Genomic DNA, 13,483 nt, shown 5'->3' with positions numbered 1-13,483 from the left:
CAAGCAGAAGGGTGCACACCTGATGTAACAAGTTGAGCAGTGAGCGCACTCAGAGTGTTACTCTGATCCTGGCTCACAGAAGCCACAGCCTAGACCATTAACACCCTTGTTCTTCCCTGCAGGCTACCAGCTGTGGCTGAACTACAGATCTCATGACCCGGTTCCCCCCTCTCCTCTGGCAGCAGGAGTAGACCATTACAATCAGAATCAGTTCAAATGCATTGTTTCTATATCACTCGTGTCAGAACTACAGCACTATCTGAAAAGGTGTATTGATAATGAATAACTGGCAGAGATTATCCTTGTAGCTCAAATACTAAAATACTGCATTTTAAACCATTACCAATTTTCTCTTCCTTTCTTACTCTAAGTGTTCTACAGACAACAGTTCAGTTACAGCTATGTTATAACATGGCTCTTACCAATTCACATTTATAACACAAGGATCTGTTTGTAACAGAACAGAAAAATTCTGAGTATTTTGTAAATTAAAATTCTGGGTTACAGGAACAACCTGTGCTCAATAATAAGTTCAATTAAATCACATTGTATCAAAACATTTCAAGTGCAAATTCTGACAGGGACTTCTGCAAGAGATGTTATTCTGAAATAAACAAAACCATCTCTATTTGAAAAAATCAATCTCAGTGGAAACCTTTAGAGAAAAAAAGCTAACAGCTAATTTTCAGAAGTCAGGGAAAATTAGAACTGGTAAAATTATTTGCCTCCCTCTGTTCCTAAGGGAGACATTTTGCCAGCTTGTAAAGAACATGCTCTTGTTTTCACTGGCTGGTTGAAGCAAGCAGTGCAGATTAAATGGACAGAGAACTTCATGCGGTGAGTTTTACTGTTTTGCTACAGATTCAGTGTAGCAAAGGAAGTCTAGAAACGCAGTGATGACATGTAGGAAAATAAAAATCCCACAAAGCTGCAGTGTCTCTTCAGGTCTGAGTTCATGTTTCTGTGTGTAGGTTCAGTTTTTAGATAAAACAAGTCACTAAACTTCCCTCCAGTGAAACCCATTATGACTGTCTGGATTTTGCCTCCTAAATGTGATCTGCGGATTGCGCTCTGTCAGATACCAACTGGTGACACAGAAACAGCTGCCTAAAGCCCTCTAATGCATAAACATAAGCAATCGAGGAAAGAAAAAAACTGGAGAAAAATGAAAAACATTCAAAGTGAAGATTAATTTTTATTTGGCAGTAAATAAAAATCACTGTGGCAAGATTCTACAGGATGATCAGTGTAAGTTTTTTGTTAGGTGGCCATTGGGTTAGAAGGAAAATTGAAACTATTACGGTACACTTTTAATATACAGACCATCCAGAGCCATGACTTCTTTCACAGTTTGTGTCTGCATCACAGGCAAGGGCGCACAGTCACAGACTCAGATCAGAGAATTCCCCATCTCCCTGTGTATCGATTCCGAGATGAGATTTCAGATACGTGTCAGGATCCATTTGCAGAGATGTAACTATGTTTGTAATCACTGAGGCATCCCTGCTTGTATAAACCATGCTATTGTTTTGAATTAGCATATCAAAAGTTACAATGTGACAAGCAGAACTTCACCTTAACTGAAAGGTGAAAAGATTTTGCAAGTTTACAACAATTAAAACCTATCTTTTCTTTCCCTTTTCCTGTTTCTCTGAGGTGCTTTTTAAAAAAGGTCAAATAATTTATGGCCAATGAACAGTATACTGTGTCTGAGAAATATTTTCTTTGCATATAAAAAGCCCTACTAATTTTCCCTTTTGAAACATTTAAGATACAAAAAAAAAAAATATTCTTAAGTCTTATTTCATGTTGTTATAAAGACTTTGGTATACTTCATTCCAGCCAATAAATAATATATTAGAATGTGAATAATACGGGAAAAGGAAGGAAGATTTTGAAGTCAGTATTTTATGTTGGCACACTTGCTAAGTATTAAATAAGTTTATCATCTTTCTGTTCCACTGCTTCACGTTTAAAGATCAAGTTACACTTTTGGAAAACAGTTGCAAATGCTAATATGTATTTAAAAAATGCTTTGTATCAGATATTTTCAAGTACATTAGAATAATTTCTGAAATGCAAATTTTCACTACTTGTTGAGGTAAATGGGAAAAAAGATGCAGCAAAAATGACAGAGAGATGCTGGGCTAAGGAACAATCCTGAATTCTCTATTCAGGCGAAAGCCACAAACAGGAATTTTACCCTAGAAATGAATTCATAAACCAATTATCACCTTTCAGCTTTCCTTCAGATCAATGCTGTCACATCTCTGGGAGAAAAGGCAGCTGTGAATGAAAAAGTAGGCATAAGAACCCTAGCTGTCTATCACTTACAGTCCTTAGTAGCCTCTCCCATCCCTGAAGAGTTCCACAGCTTTCTTGCAGTCTAATGCATCTTCACAGGCAATCATAACCACTGAACAACAATCACATAGGTCCACAATTATACATGTGCTTACAGCACAGGGTTATCCAAATTTCAGTGAAGTCAGCATAATTTACAGTCCCACTAGGCAGGAAGTGCAGAGGAAACCAATTCCTCAATCTGTTATACAAAAGAGTTTGCTGAAAATAGGAAGAAATCTTCTCCTGAGAGAAAAAATCAGCAAAGTAGAAAAAATAAAATGCACCTTCCTTGAATTTTATTTTGACTGGGCCTCTTCATCCACGAATTCAACCAGCGGAGCATGTCTATTGGCCTGGGCACCTTCTTGGAAATGAACCTTTTTTATCACTCCTGCCTTTGGAGCCCTGATGGTGTGCTGCACAGAAACACGATGACAGTCAACCGCCTGAGCACTTTTTTATCCTCTGTCCCTCCCCCCGCCTCCAGCAAGTGCTAATATTACTCTTTGGTGCAATTAGAACAAAACACAATTACTTAGTTAATGGTGTATTTCATATAATTTTAGTATAATTTATAAAAGAACATGATAAGGGAAAGGGAAATTTTCTCAACATGAATTCTGCTACCACAAACGGAAGTTTAAAATAAACTAAAAGGCAAGCCAAACCAGTTCAGGCTACAAAAAATTATGATTCAAGCAATCTGAGCCATGGTCAAGCAATGTGACAAGATATAATGGCCAAAATACTAGTCCACTGAATGCCATGTGGGCAATTACAAAGAATCTTTAGTGTGCTCTTGGTAAAGCTTTATGTAAAATAAAAAGATTGTAAACAAGAAGTCCTGGGCATATTTACAAAGTCATCATCAGCTAAATTTCTGCACAGACAGTGAGCAGAAGGTATACCCAGACAGTTCTCTGACAGGAAAATGAAAGGACTACTGGCTTCTTGTGAGGGGAGAGAAGCCTGACAAAGCTAACCAAATTAATGTTAAAACATCTGCAGAAGAGCATGGGTTATATAATTGTCATGTGTTAATAAAGCAACAGCAAATATAATCCTCTAAAATCTCGTCAGACCCAACATGGTTTACAGCATATAAAGTGATACTGACATCTGTAAGCTACGATCTGCACCTTACTTCAATAATGCAACCACAAGTAATTAAATTATGACCAGATTTTTATTTTCTCTGTAATTAAAACCCTTTAAATGTCACTCACCTCCATTTTCATAGCTATCATAACCATTAGAGGGTCTCCAATCTGAACCTTATCTCCTGCTTTCACAAATACCTATAATTCAAGAGAAAATTGTGGAAAAATCATGCATGTCTGTACCATTAAAAACCATCAGCTGGATCCTGCCTAGCACAACCCACTGAGTGATTGTGGTTTTGCAACAACCACCTCATAATATCTTTATTATTGCTGAACTGGGTAACTGAGTTCTCTAGGTAATACTCAAGGGGAGTCGGAGGCTCTAGAAAGAGGTTCAGTACCCACTAACAGGATGACCAGGAAGCCACTTACTTATAAAAGAAGAAACACTAGAAGAGCCAAGGTATATTCTACGCTTTCTGTGCTTAAGAGCTGCTATTTTGAGAAAGTCCAGAACCTCTTCCTGGAGCCAGTCACTGTTTAAAACTAAATCCAGAAAGAAGATTGCAGGAGCCACTTAGTTTTTCTGCAGTAACTCTTGATTTGTAAATCACTGTTCGCTCACTATGCCAGAAATCCACGTGCAAGGCACTCCACCCTGTGAAAGGGTTCATGCCTCTTCAGTGCTAGCAGAATCCTTCAACTAATAAACTCTCTTGGAGATCTCTTTTCTGTTAAAATTTGTCCACTGCACAGAAAAATAGGCAAGATTTGCTGAGCTGAAGAAAATGAAACAAAAACAGAAACAGCAAAACACAGCCCTTAACAAAAAAGGCATTTCTGAATAGTCTTTTTTTTTGCAAGTTCATCTAGCATCTCATTCTTCTGGTTAGATGAAATGGATCAAACAGCCTTTAACACTTCAGGGAACTTTGACTCCGGAAGCAATTAGAGATGAAGAAAAAACTATTTAAGCAGTAGTTTTAGTTAAATATTCAGAACTTCCAGAGCTCTGGAAAAAGAAGACTAGAAGCCTGAAAAACTCTTGAGTGGCTGCTGAAAAGTCAGAGTAAACAGGGTTTTTTCCAGCTGGGAGAAGCCACACAGCACTGGCATTTCTGGCTCTCCTCCTTTCCTGGCAGTACAGAAGCAAACGCCATTTGAGGAAGGGTGAACTTGGATATACACTGGAGAATTCATTTCCTACCCATATTGTTAGAATTACCTTTTCCACTGTGCCAGTCATGGGTGCTACAGCTCCACTCTGTGTTCCCACTGAACTTACTGCCGATAAGTACTTGGGCACAGGAAGGCCAACCTGAGCGCTGCCTTCCTACAGAAATAAAACCAGTGACGTGAGAGTCAACGCCATAAAACAATGCCACCAGTAGACACGCTGACATACAGGGAAAGAACAGACCCAGCTTTCGTCGTTTAGGGTGGCAGACCACTGGGGTCAGGGCAGCAAAAGGACTGTGGGCATTCTAACTACTCTGCTAGGGTCCGAGTCCTTAAAAGTCACACCTGCTGCTGCTAAGGATCAGCAAGGAAAGAGCTACTCCTGTGAAAAAGAGGCTCCACACAGACCTTTGTCCCAAACCCACACCCTCCCTTTTCATACTGCATTCTGCCCTAAGGTAGAGCTTAATTACTGAAACTAACACATAATAATTTACTTATTTAGATTACATTCTTATTGAGTTACTTTAAGGGCCTGTAATCTTTTTAACTGGAAATAAAGAACTACCAGCCTCATCATGCAAATTATGGTACATCCTCTTGCAAACGCCATTATTCATGCAATGCAGATAATGCCATGGTAACTCATCATTCCGATTTTTTAATATTAGCTGAAGTTGCCCTTCCTCAGACCAGCATCGATTTGTTTCTTATCATTTAGTATTAAAAATCAAATACACTGAAATACAAATATCAGCTACAAGCACTTTCAAATAATTATCAGTTTGAAGTAATTGCTACTGTTCTGTGACAAACTCAGATACCAGACCATTTTAATATGCTGTGGTCCCCCATCCCAAACCATCATTTTCAACCCTGAATCACCTAACTGTATTTATCTTTCTAAAAGGAATCAATTTTCTCACTCACTGACCAACAACCACCTTCTAATTTTAGCTATAAATCCAACAAGTATCAAAACATTATGAACATAAGAGCCTGAAATTATGATTCTCTTTCAAATTCTCTTGGAATTTATAGTATTCATTTACATGCATAAAACTCAGACATTTTATACTTGTGACAATAAAGAAAGGAACTTTACCGGAAAGAAGAGATAAATGATGTTGTCCAAAATGACCAATTTGGACTTACACACTGTTCCACTTACTGACGACCTCAAGTAAACTGAATCACCTTCCCTGAAGATCTCTCCAGAAACCAGGAACATTTTATCTTGAATCTGAAAGTTAAATGCTTTTATAAAGGCAAGTCCTAACCCTTCATGAACTCTTAATATGACAAACCAAAAGCTAGTATTTGTAGTATACACACTTAACCTGTGATTCTTCATAGATAATTCTGGAATTTAAACAAAAATTAAGCTTTATGTATCCTTTATTTTTCAGTTAACCAAATATTCTGTGTGCAATGCAGTCAGCTCAGAAGATTAGCTAATAGGCTCTCCAAGGACAATTTTTATCACAAGCTATGCAATAGCACACAGCAAAATACAAAGGTATACTATTTCTCATGAAAAACAAAAACCCCCAGAATATTCTGTTTAGTGATGCTACAAAAATCTGCTATTTTTAATTTGTCCTAGCATCTTGACCTTCTTCAAACTAAGAATTCCATACTATTCGCCTCACATCACAAGTTTCCACGATGCTTTCCAAAAGACAGGTAACTTCCTCACTCTTGGAAGCTTAAGATACAAAAACTACAATAAATTCAAGCAAACCTACAAGGAGCAGAGGAGAGCTGTAAGGCAGACTGCACAACTAGACACCAAACCTGCAAACGCAAGACCAAATGGAAAGGTCATTCATTTATTTGCAGATAACCCCTTCGTCTACGTCAATCTAAGGTGCACCTCTGCCACAACCTCAGAATAGAAAGGCAGAATACGAGTAAGTGCATTTCAACTCAAAAGATGAGATAAATGTAAGTCTAACATCAGTGAGCAAAGAGTCAGAGGCTTGCTGGTCTTTCAGGAGTTGAGATAAAATTCAGTCTTAACTTACCCTCACATACTATTTCTCCACTGAATGAAGACCTGACAACCTGAACTGAAAGGATACTGCTGATCTGATACTGATCCCTGAATAAAAATCCTTTGCTTGATCAGCATCCTTTTTGCAGGGGCACAAATAAGGGAAACGCCCTGGGCAGCAGTGTGACACTTGCCAAGTTCCGCAGCCCAGCACCCTGTCTCAGGACAGGCTTGGCAGCACTCCAGAGGCATTGTCCTCCTCACTTCCGTTTCCCCATCCCTTATCTCCAGTTTCTCTACATTGCCATCTCAACCCCCATTCTTCCTTCTTCCCTGGGAGCTTATATTCTCCCCAGTTGCACTTCCCCTCCCCAAAAAGCCCCACTGTTGAGTTGTATCCTGTAGGATCTCTTTAGTGTAGATAAAGAAAGAAGACAGTTCTGTGGGGCATCATTCAATTATTTAACCAGAAGATTTACTACTCTCATCATTCCCCAAGTCATTTGGTAATCACTTTCCAATTTCCATCCTTAGGGAAAAAAAAAAAAAGGTGTTATCTTACAGATAATGCTCTAGAAAGCTTTTATTTATCCCACAGGAGATCCATCTCATGCACAGAACAAAGCAGGAGTCCTGTGAAAAAAATAGCTTTTTAAATGCAGATTTAAATCATAGAATCACAGACTCACAGAACGGTTTGGGTTGGAAGGGACCTTAAAGACCATCTAGTTCCAACCCCCCTGCCATGGGCAGGGACACCCTCCACTAGACCAGGTTGCTCAAACCCTCATCCAGCCTGGCCTTGAAGATGGCCAGTCTATCTTCCAGTGTTTTAGAAAGAGAAGATTAATGAAGGAAAAAATAGTAGTATATTTAAATACTGGAAAACCAAATGTTTTTCTTAGCTTTATTTTTAAGCATTTCAGTAGCTCTTCCACTCCAATCCAGCACCTAGCAAGATAATTTCAGGTCAAAATAATAGTCTACAACAATGGCTACCAGCCAACCAAAAATGGAAACCTGTATTGGTAATTACCAAGCAACTTCAATAACAGTTAATACCAAGGGTAGTCTACAAGAAACTGAATCTCCTTTTATCTAATGAAACATCTGAAAAATCGGACTTGTACCTGCATGTTGTATGACCCCTCTTGATTGTAACTTACAGCTACATCCACAACTGTTCAATAAAACAGAATAGATGTTATTATAGGATCTAGAGAATGACATATAAACAGTATTTAGTCTATCTTTTTTTGATAAAAAAGAGATATACCAATGCTAAGAAAAGAATTAGTATTTTCAGATTAGCTTAGTACATACTGCAGATTTCATACTGAATTCTAGACAGTTCAGTTTTCAAAGATGAACCCGTGAAGTTATGCTATGAAATCTACACTAAGGTACCTGGACAGGGAACAGAGTTTTGACGGGAAAAACTGCTGATTATTTTCACACCAAAGTGAAATTTTTAGAAAAGTCAATGGCACTCAGCTCTTCTAGAAGTCTCCATCTTATTCACTGGAATGATGAACAACAGTAGTGTCACTTGGATTTGGTTTATACCTCCACAAGATCTACCAGTGTGGCTGAATCATGCCATTCTGCTAATTCCCTGCTTAAAGTGCATAAAACTCATACTGTTTATATTTGCTATTTCTTAGCCTGAATTTTCAAGCAGCAGTTGAAATAACTTTATCCATCAACTATTTCCTCTCCCTCCACACACTTTTACATTAACTTACTGTTTTCCCCATCCAGCAGAGACAGTTTTCTAGTGTAACACATATTTATTCTTCTACCAGAGCTGGATGCAAATGGTGAGAATTTATCTAAAACGCAAAATATACAAACACGTTACTTTCATTCTGCTTTGGCAGAACACAAGACTTACACCATAAAATCACTGCCCTACTATGACTTCTATCTAGATGGCCCAGAAAAGGTTGGGGAACCACTGTTAATAGACAGTGACCATCTCTCACCAAGGCTCAACACTGAATAAGCCCAGGCTGCGTAACCTGCAGAAAACAGGACACTAACCACAGCACCTACTAGGGAAGGATACTGACTGTTCTCCACAAACACATCCCTGAACAGGACAGGAAAGCATAGCAATTCAGCTGCAACACAGCAGATCTGGATTAACCTTCTGCAAACGATGCAGCTGTAACAGTCAAACAGGGCAGCAGACTGCCAGGGAAGATGGAGGGGTTCTCTATTACTTGGGGCTTTTGAGAAGGGATCAGATGGACAGCTATCAGATATTGCCTGTTTGTTCATCGTCTCTTCAAGCAAGGGAACGGCCTAAGAGAACTCTTCCAGGCCCGCTCTCCCATGATTCCAGGACAGTTAAAGTGGAGGAGGGAAGAAAATTAATGAGGTTGTTGGCAACATGTATTATATTTATATGAAGTTTTTGTCAACAGCAATCACGTGCCCCACTGGTACAGCCACTAACAGTATCAGAACTGGAGAATGGTCAGCTCCTGGAGTCCTATTCATCCCATGAAACCTTACTGCCTCTCCCAATTCTAGCAGCTTCAGTTTTCCTTCTGAAGACCTTGAGCCAACTGCAGCACTAACAGTGACAGATACTCAGTGTTATGCTTGTAGCGAGCAAAGAATAGGCAGTGCCGCTGATTATGAATCCCAAGGTCTTTCAGATGGCGCCTATCTGAAGTGCTGTGGGAAGCAGTCTGTACACTAAGGTGGTGATGTATCCAGTATCTGCCCCTTAACAAAAGTCAGTCTGCTCTGCGTGTAAATATCTGACAGATGCCAGAATGCAGAACGCTGAGCAGGCAAAAATAAGGTTAAGAGGGAGCATGCAAATTAAATAATTGCACATGAGCTCACAGCATTGTCTCATCCAGCCACAAGTAAAACAAAATGAAACGAAAGAATGATCCTTACCATCTGACTTATCTCTAAAAGCATCTGTTAGCATTTTCTCTTTCAGTATGAGTCCTAGAGCTGCCTGACATATAACTTCATGTGGGGTTGCCTTTTTGGTTGGAAACAGTTCATCATGGTGCTGAGGAATGAAATTAGTGTGCACATTTCCAGCCTCAAACTGTGGGTGTCCTGACAGGCTCAGTAAGAAATCAATATTAGTGCTTAATCCGACAATCTGTAAAGAAAAAGAAGTATATTGCCAAATTGAAATGAAGTTATAAATGAAAGAATACAGCTTTCTGCTCAGCTTATGCATAGATGATAGACGAATCTTTCTTCAGACAGCACCATCCCAACACAAAGGTCATCAATAAAATGTAATTAATTCAACTAGTCTGGTTTATTAGCAATAAACATGAACAAACCACAAGAAAAATTTATTTTATTTAATTTTTTCCATTTAATTTTTCTTTTAACAAGAAAAAAAATACAAGAGTTGTTTTTTGTTTTCAAAACGCTACCTTTGTCCACTGTGAAGTCAAAGAAAATTACCTGGCAGTGGGAGGTAATCTAGAAAAAAACCTGCTGTTTCGCAAGACCATGCTCTGGGTATTTAAAAGAACATTTCTCACATGACAAGTGCCTCTTCTTAAAAATGAGTTATAATAATTTCAGACATTCCGTATTTGATCTTTCAACAGTAACAAACGGGAACCATGGCTTTTATAAATTTACTGGACACTATCCATTTCCTGTAGTGCAAAACACCTCAGCAAACAGCATTAAAACAGAACTAAGTATTTTAGAGAAATCGGTGAAACTGGTAACTATACCGTGCTGTCAACATTTATTGACAGAACTCCTATGAAAATTCTGAAAAACAAGAGAATTCTTTTCTGTCTTTCACTTGCAACAATCTTCATTTTTAGCTAAGACAACAGCAGGCCAAATATTTTTAGTACTTTGATCATGTTTGTGCTGTTGATTTAAAAGTGTAAATTAATTCTGCACAAATAATATTTAGTCTCACCTCAAGTAAAACCTTCTGAATTCCACTTTTTAAAAGAGATACAATACCTCTAAGTTTTTACAAGAGAAAAAGGATCGCTTCTTAAAAAGTGCAGAGAGCATTACCAATTCTCCATTATTTCTTTACCACCTGTATAGTCTAAAAATTTAATTGTTTTTATAAATTAGAAGTTACAAACAAACTTCATCTGACACAAATTCCACCTACAAATACTTTTAAGTTTGAGAAAACTCACACTACAGTTGAAAATGTTGTTTAGCCTTACTCTTTTACAAAGTCCAAACTGCACCATCCCACTGAAGATACCACAAACTTAAAAATGTGTGTAAAACTGGACTTCACACTTATGTCTACGAATGTCTATGAAAACAGTTTGCAAATTAGGGTAAGATATAGTCTCTGCAAACAAATCTGTTATGGGAGAGGCAATGCAGGTTCCTTCTTAGAAACCACTTTTGTTTTCCTGTAGTATTTTATCTGTATTTTGTTAGCTCAAGCTGTTCACACAGTTCAATCAAGGTCTGAAATCATCTTGGGTACTTTCTACTTACGTTATATTGATGCAAACTGTACCGCAGCTTTCTCAGTGCTGCCTGCCGATCCTCAGCCCAAACAACCAGCTTGGCAATCATTGGATCATAATGAACAGAAACTTCATCACCTAAAATATATTTAAAAAACAAAATCTGTAACACCAAGCCCAGTATTTCTGGCAGCTGGTAACACATAGCAGCGCACACCATATGGCACTGAACTCCAACACCATTCATGGCCACGTTTCTCTATGTCCTTAAAGAACATTAATGATGTGACCTGGCGTTTCAATTCCAAGGGCAAGTTCAGTACAGATTTCTGTAGAGCTGACATTACTCAAATCCAGGGTTTTTTTGCTGCAATCGGAATGCAAGATGATAAAGTGTGTAAGAATATAATCAGTGTGATCCGATGGACAGTAATCTGAACACAGGTAAATAAAATATTCAGTACATGGACAACCACCAGGAAGAATAATTCTGTAGAGGTTTGTCTTTGTAACACCACCCTGTCAGACAACCTTAGTTAGGCCAAAGAGGGAAATGCTTACACAGAAAAGCTTTTGATGTTAAATATTTCTGATTACACCACTGCCTTCAGATTTACCTTGTCGAACGCCAGTTTCTATCCTGGTGAAGCTATCAGGTTGGGGGGTGGATAAGTGCAACAATGGCCCAGCCCCTGGCATAAAGTTATTATTAGGATCTTCTGCATATATTCTAGCTTCAAATGCATGGCCCCGGAGCAGAATCTCTTCCTGCATTAGGGGAATCTTCTCTCCTGCTGCAACCTGAAAATAACAGTTTTCTTCTTTAATGCAGGATCAATATTTTGGAGTGCCAGTGTATGAAATATTAAGTATCTTTCTTCTAAACATGAACAGCCAGGAAGTGCATTTTAAAAAGCGTAAGGAGAAAAAAAGTGGTAGGTCATAAAAGGGTAATTCTGAAGTTACTCCTTCCTTTTCTCTGGGAGCCACCAGTCAAAGGATTTTTAATTATTAATGTGTAAAATAATTCACAGAGCTAAAATTTAATGGAAAAACAGCCTCATTTTTTTTCTCCTGGTTATCTCAAAAAATTATCAAATGTTCATATCAAAGCCTGGTCAACTAAGACCAGATCCTCTCAGGAGGACTACGAAGATGCCATGAGGTTATGCAGGGAGCAAGTCAGAAGGGCCAAAGCCCAACTAGAACTTAACCTGGTTACTACCCTAAAGACAATAGAAAATGTTTCCATAATACATTAGCAACAAAAGGAGGGCTAAGGAGAACCTCCATCCTTTAATGGATGCAGGGGTCGGAAACCATGACAAAGGATAAGGAAAAGGCTGAGGTACTCAGTGCCTTCTTTGCCTCAGTCTTTAAAAAGATCACCAATTGTTTCCCTGGTACCCAGCCCCCAGAGCTGGAAGACACAGACAGGGAGCAGAATGAAGCCCCACAATCGTAGGGGAAATGGTTAGTGACTTGCTACACCACTCAGACACACACAAGTCTACTGTGCCGGATGGGATCCACCCAAGGGTACTGAAGGAGCTGGCAAAAGTGCTCACCAAGCCACTTCTCATTAGCAGTCCTGGCCAACTGGGGAGGTCCCAGTTGACTAGAGGGTAACAAATGTGACACTCATGTACAAGAATGGCTGGAAGGAGGATCCGGGGAACTACAGGCCTGTCAGTCTGACTTCAGTGCTGGGGAAGGTTACGGAGCAGATCATCTTGAAAGCCATCACAAGGCACGTACAGGACAACCAGGCGATCAGGCCCAGTCAGCATGGGTTTATGGAAGTCAGGTCCTGTTTGACCAACCTGATCTCCCGTGACAAGGTCACCACTGAGTGGATGAGGGAAAGGCTGTGGATGCTGTCTATCTGGACTTCAGTAAAAGTAAAGCCTTTGACACTGTTTCCCACAGCATTCTCCTGGAGGAACTGGCTGCTCACGGCTTGGATGGGCGTACTCTGCACTGGGTAAAAAACTGGCTAGATGGCTGGGCCCAAAGAGCTGTGGTGAAAGGAGCTAAATCCAGTCAGTGGCCAGTCATCAGTGGTGGTTGCTACCCAGGGCTCAGTGCTGGGGCCAGTTCTGCTTAGTGTCTTTACTGATGACCTGGACGAGGGGATCGAGCGCACCCTCAGGAAGTTTGCAGATGACACCAAGTTGGACGGCAGAGTTGATCTGCCAGAGGGCAGGAAAGCTCTACAGAAGGATGTGGACAGGCTGGATTGATGGGCCGAGGGCATTTGTATGAAGTTCAACAAGGCCAAGTGCCAGGTCCTGCACTTGGGCAAAAAACCCCTGCAACGCTACAGGCGTGGAGACAAGGAGCTGGAATACTGCCAGAAGGAAAAGGCCCTGGGGGTGTTGGTCGACAGCAGCTGAATATGAGCCCGC

The 13,483-nt window shown here is 39.6% G+C and overlaps 1 protein-coding gene across 1 annotated transcript in view; it reads right to left on the bottom strand.

The window, feature by feature from the left end:
- Positions 1-2,429: 2,429 nt before the first annotated feature.
- MCCC1 (methylcrotonoyl-CoA carboxylase 1 (alpha)) overlaps positions 2,430-13,483 on the bottom strand; it is a gene marked incomplete at its 5' end in the record, with an annotated part of 17,972 nt that continues 6,918 nt past the window's right edge. Inside the window, 9 exons of the mRNA XM_010149506.1 lie at positions 2,430-2,762; positions 3,573-3,644; positions 4,675-4,782; positions 5,734-5,871; positions 7,755-7,804; positions 8,370-8,456; positions 9,541-9,757; positions 11,104-11,213; positions 11,693-11,876. Of these exons, the coding sequence (XP_010147808.1) occupies positions 2,643-2,762; positions 3,573-3,644; positions 4,675-4,782; positions 5,734-5,871; positions 7,755-7,804; positions 8,370-8,456; positions 9,541-9,757; positions 11,104-11,213; positions 11,693-11,876 (1,086 nt within the window). The remainder of the gene's footprint in view (positions 2,763-3,572; positions 3,645-4,674; positions 4,783-5,733; positions 5,872-7,754; positions 7,805-8,369; positions 8,457-9,540; positions 9,758-11,103; positions 11,214-11,692; positions 11,877-13,483) is intronic.

Source organism: Eurypyga helias, unplaced genomic scaffold (assembly GCF_000690775.1).
Source record: "Eurypyga helias isolate BGI_N326 unplaced genomic scaffold, ASM69077v1 scaffold34203, whole genome shotgun sequence".
Lineage (NCBI taxonomy): Eukaryota > Metazoa > Chordata > Aves > Eurypygiformes > Eurypygidae > Eurypyga > Eurypyga helias.
Note: the sequence above shows the minus strand (reverse complement) of the source record. Positions and strands in the feature narration are given on the sequence as shown.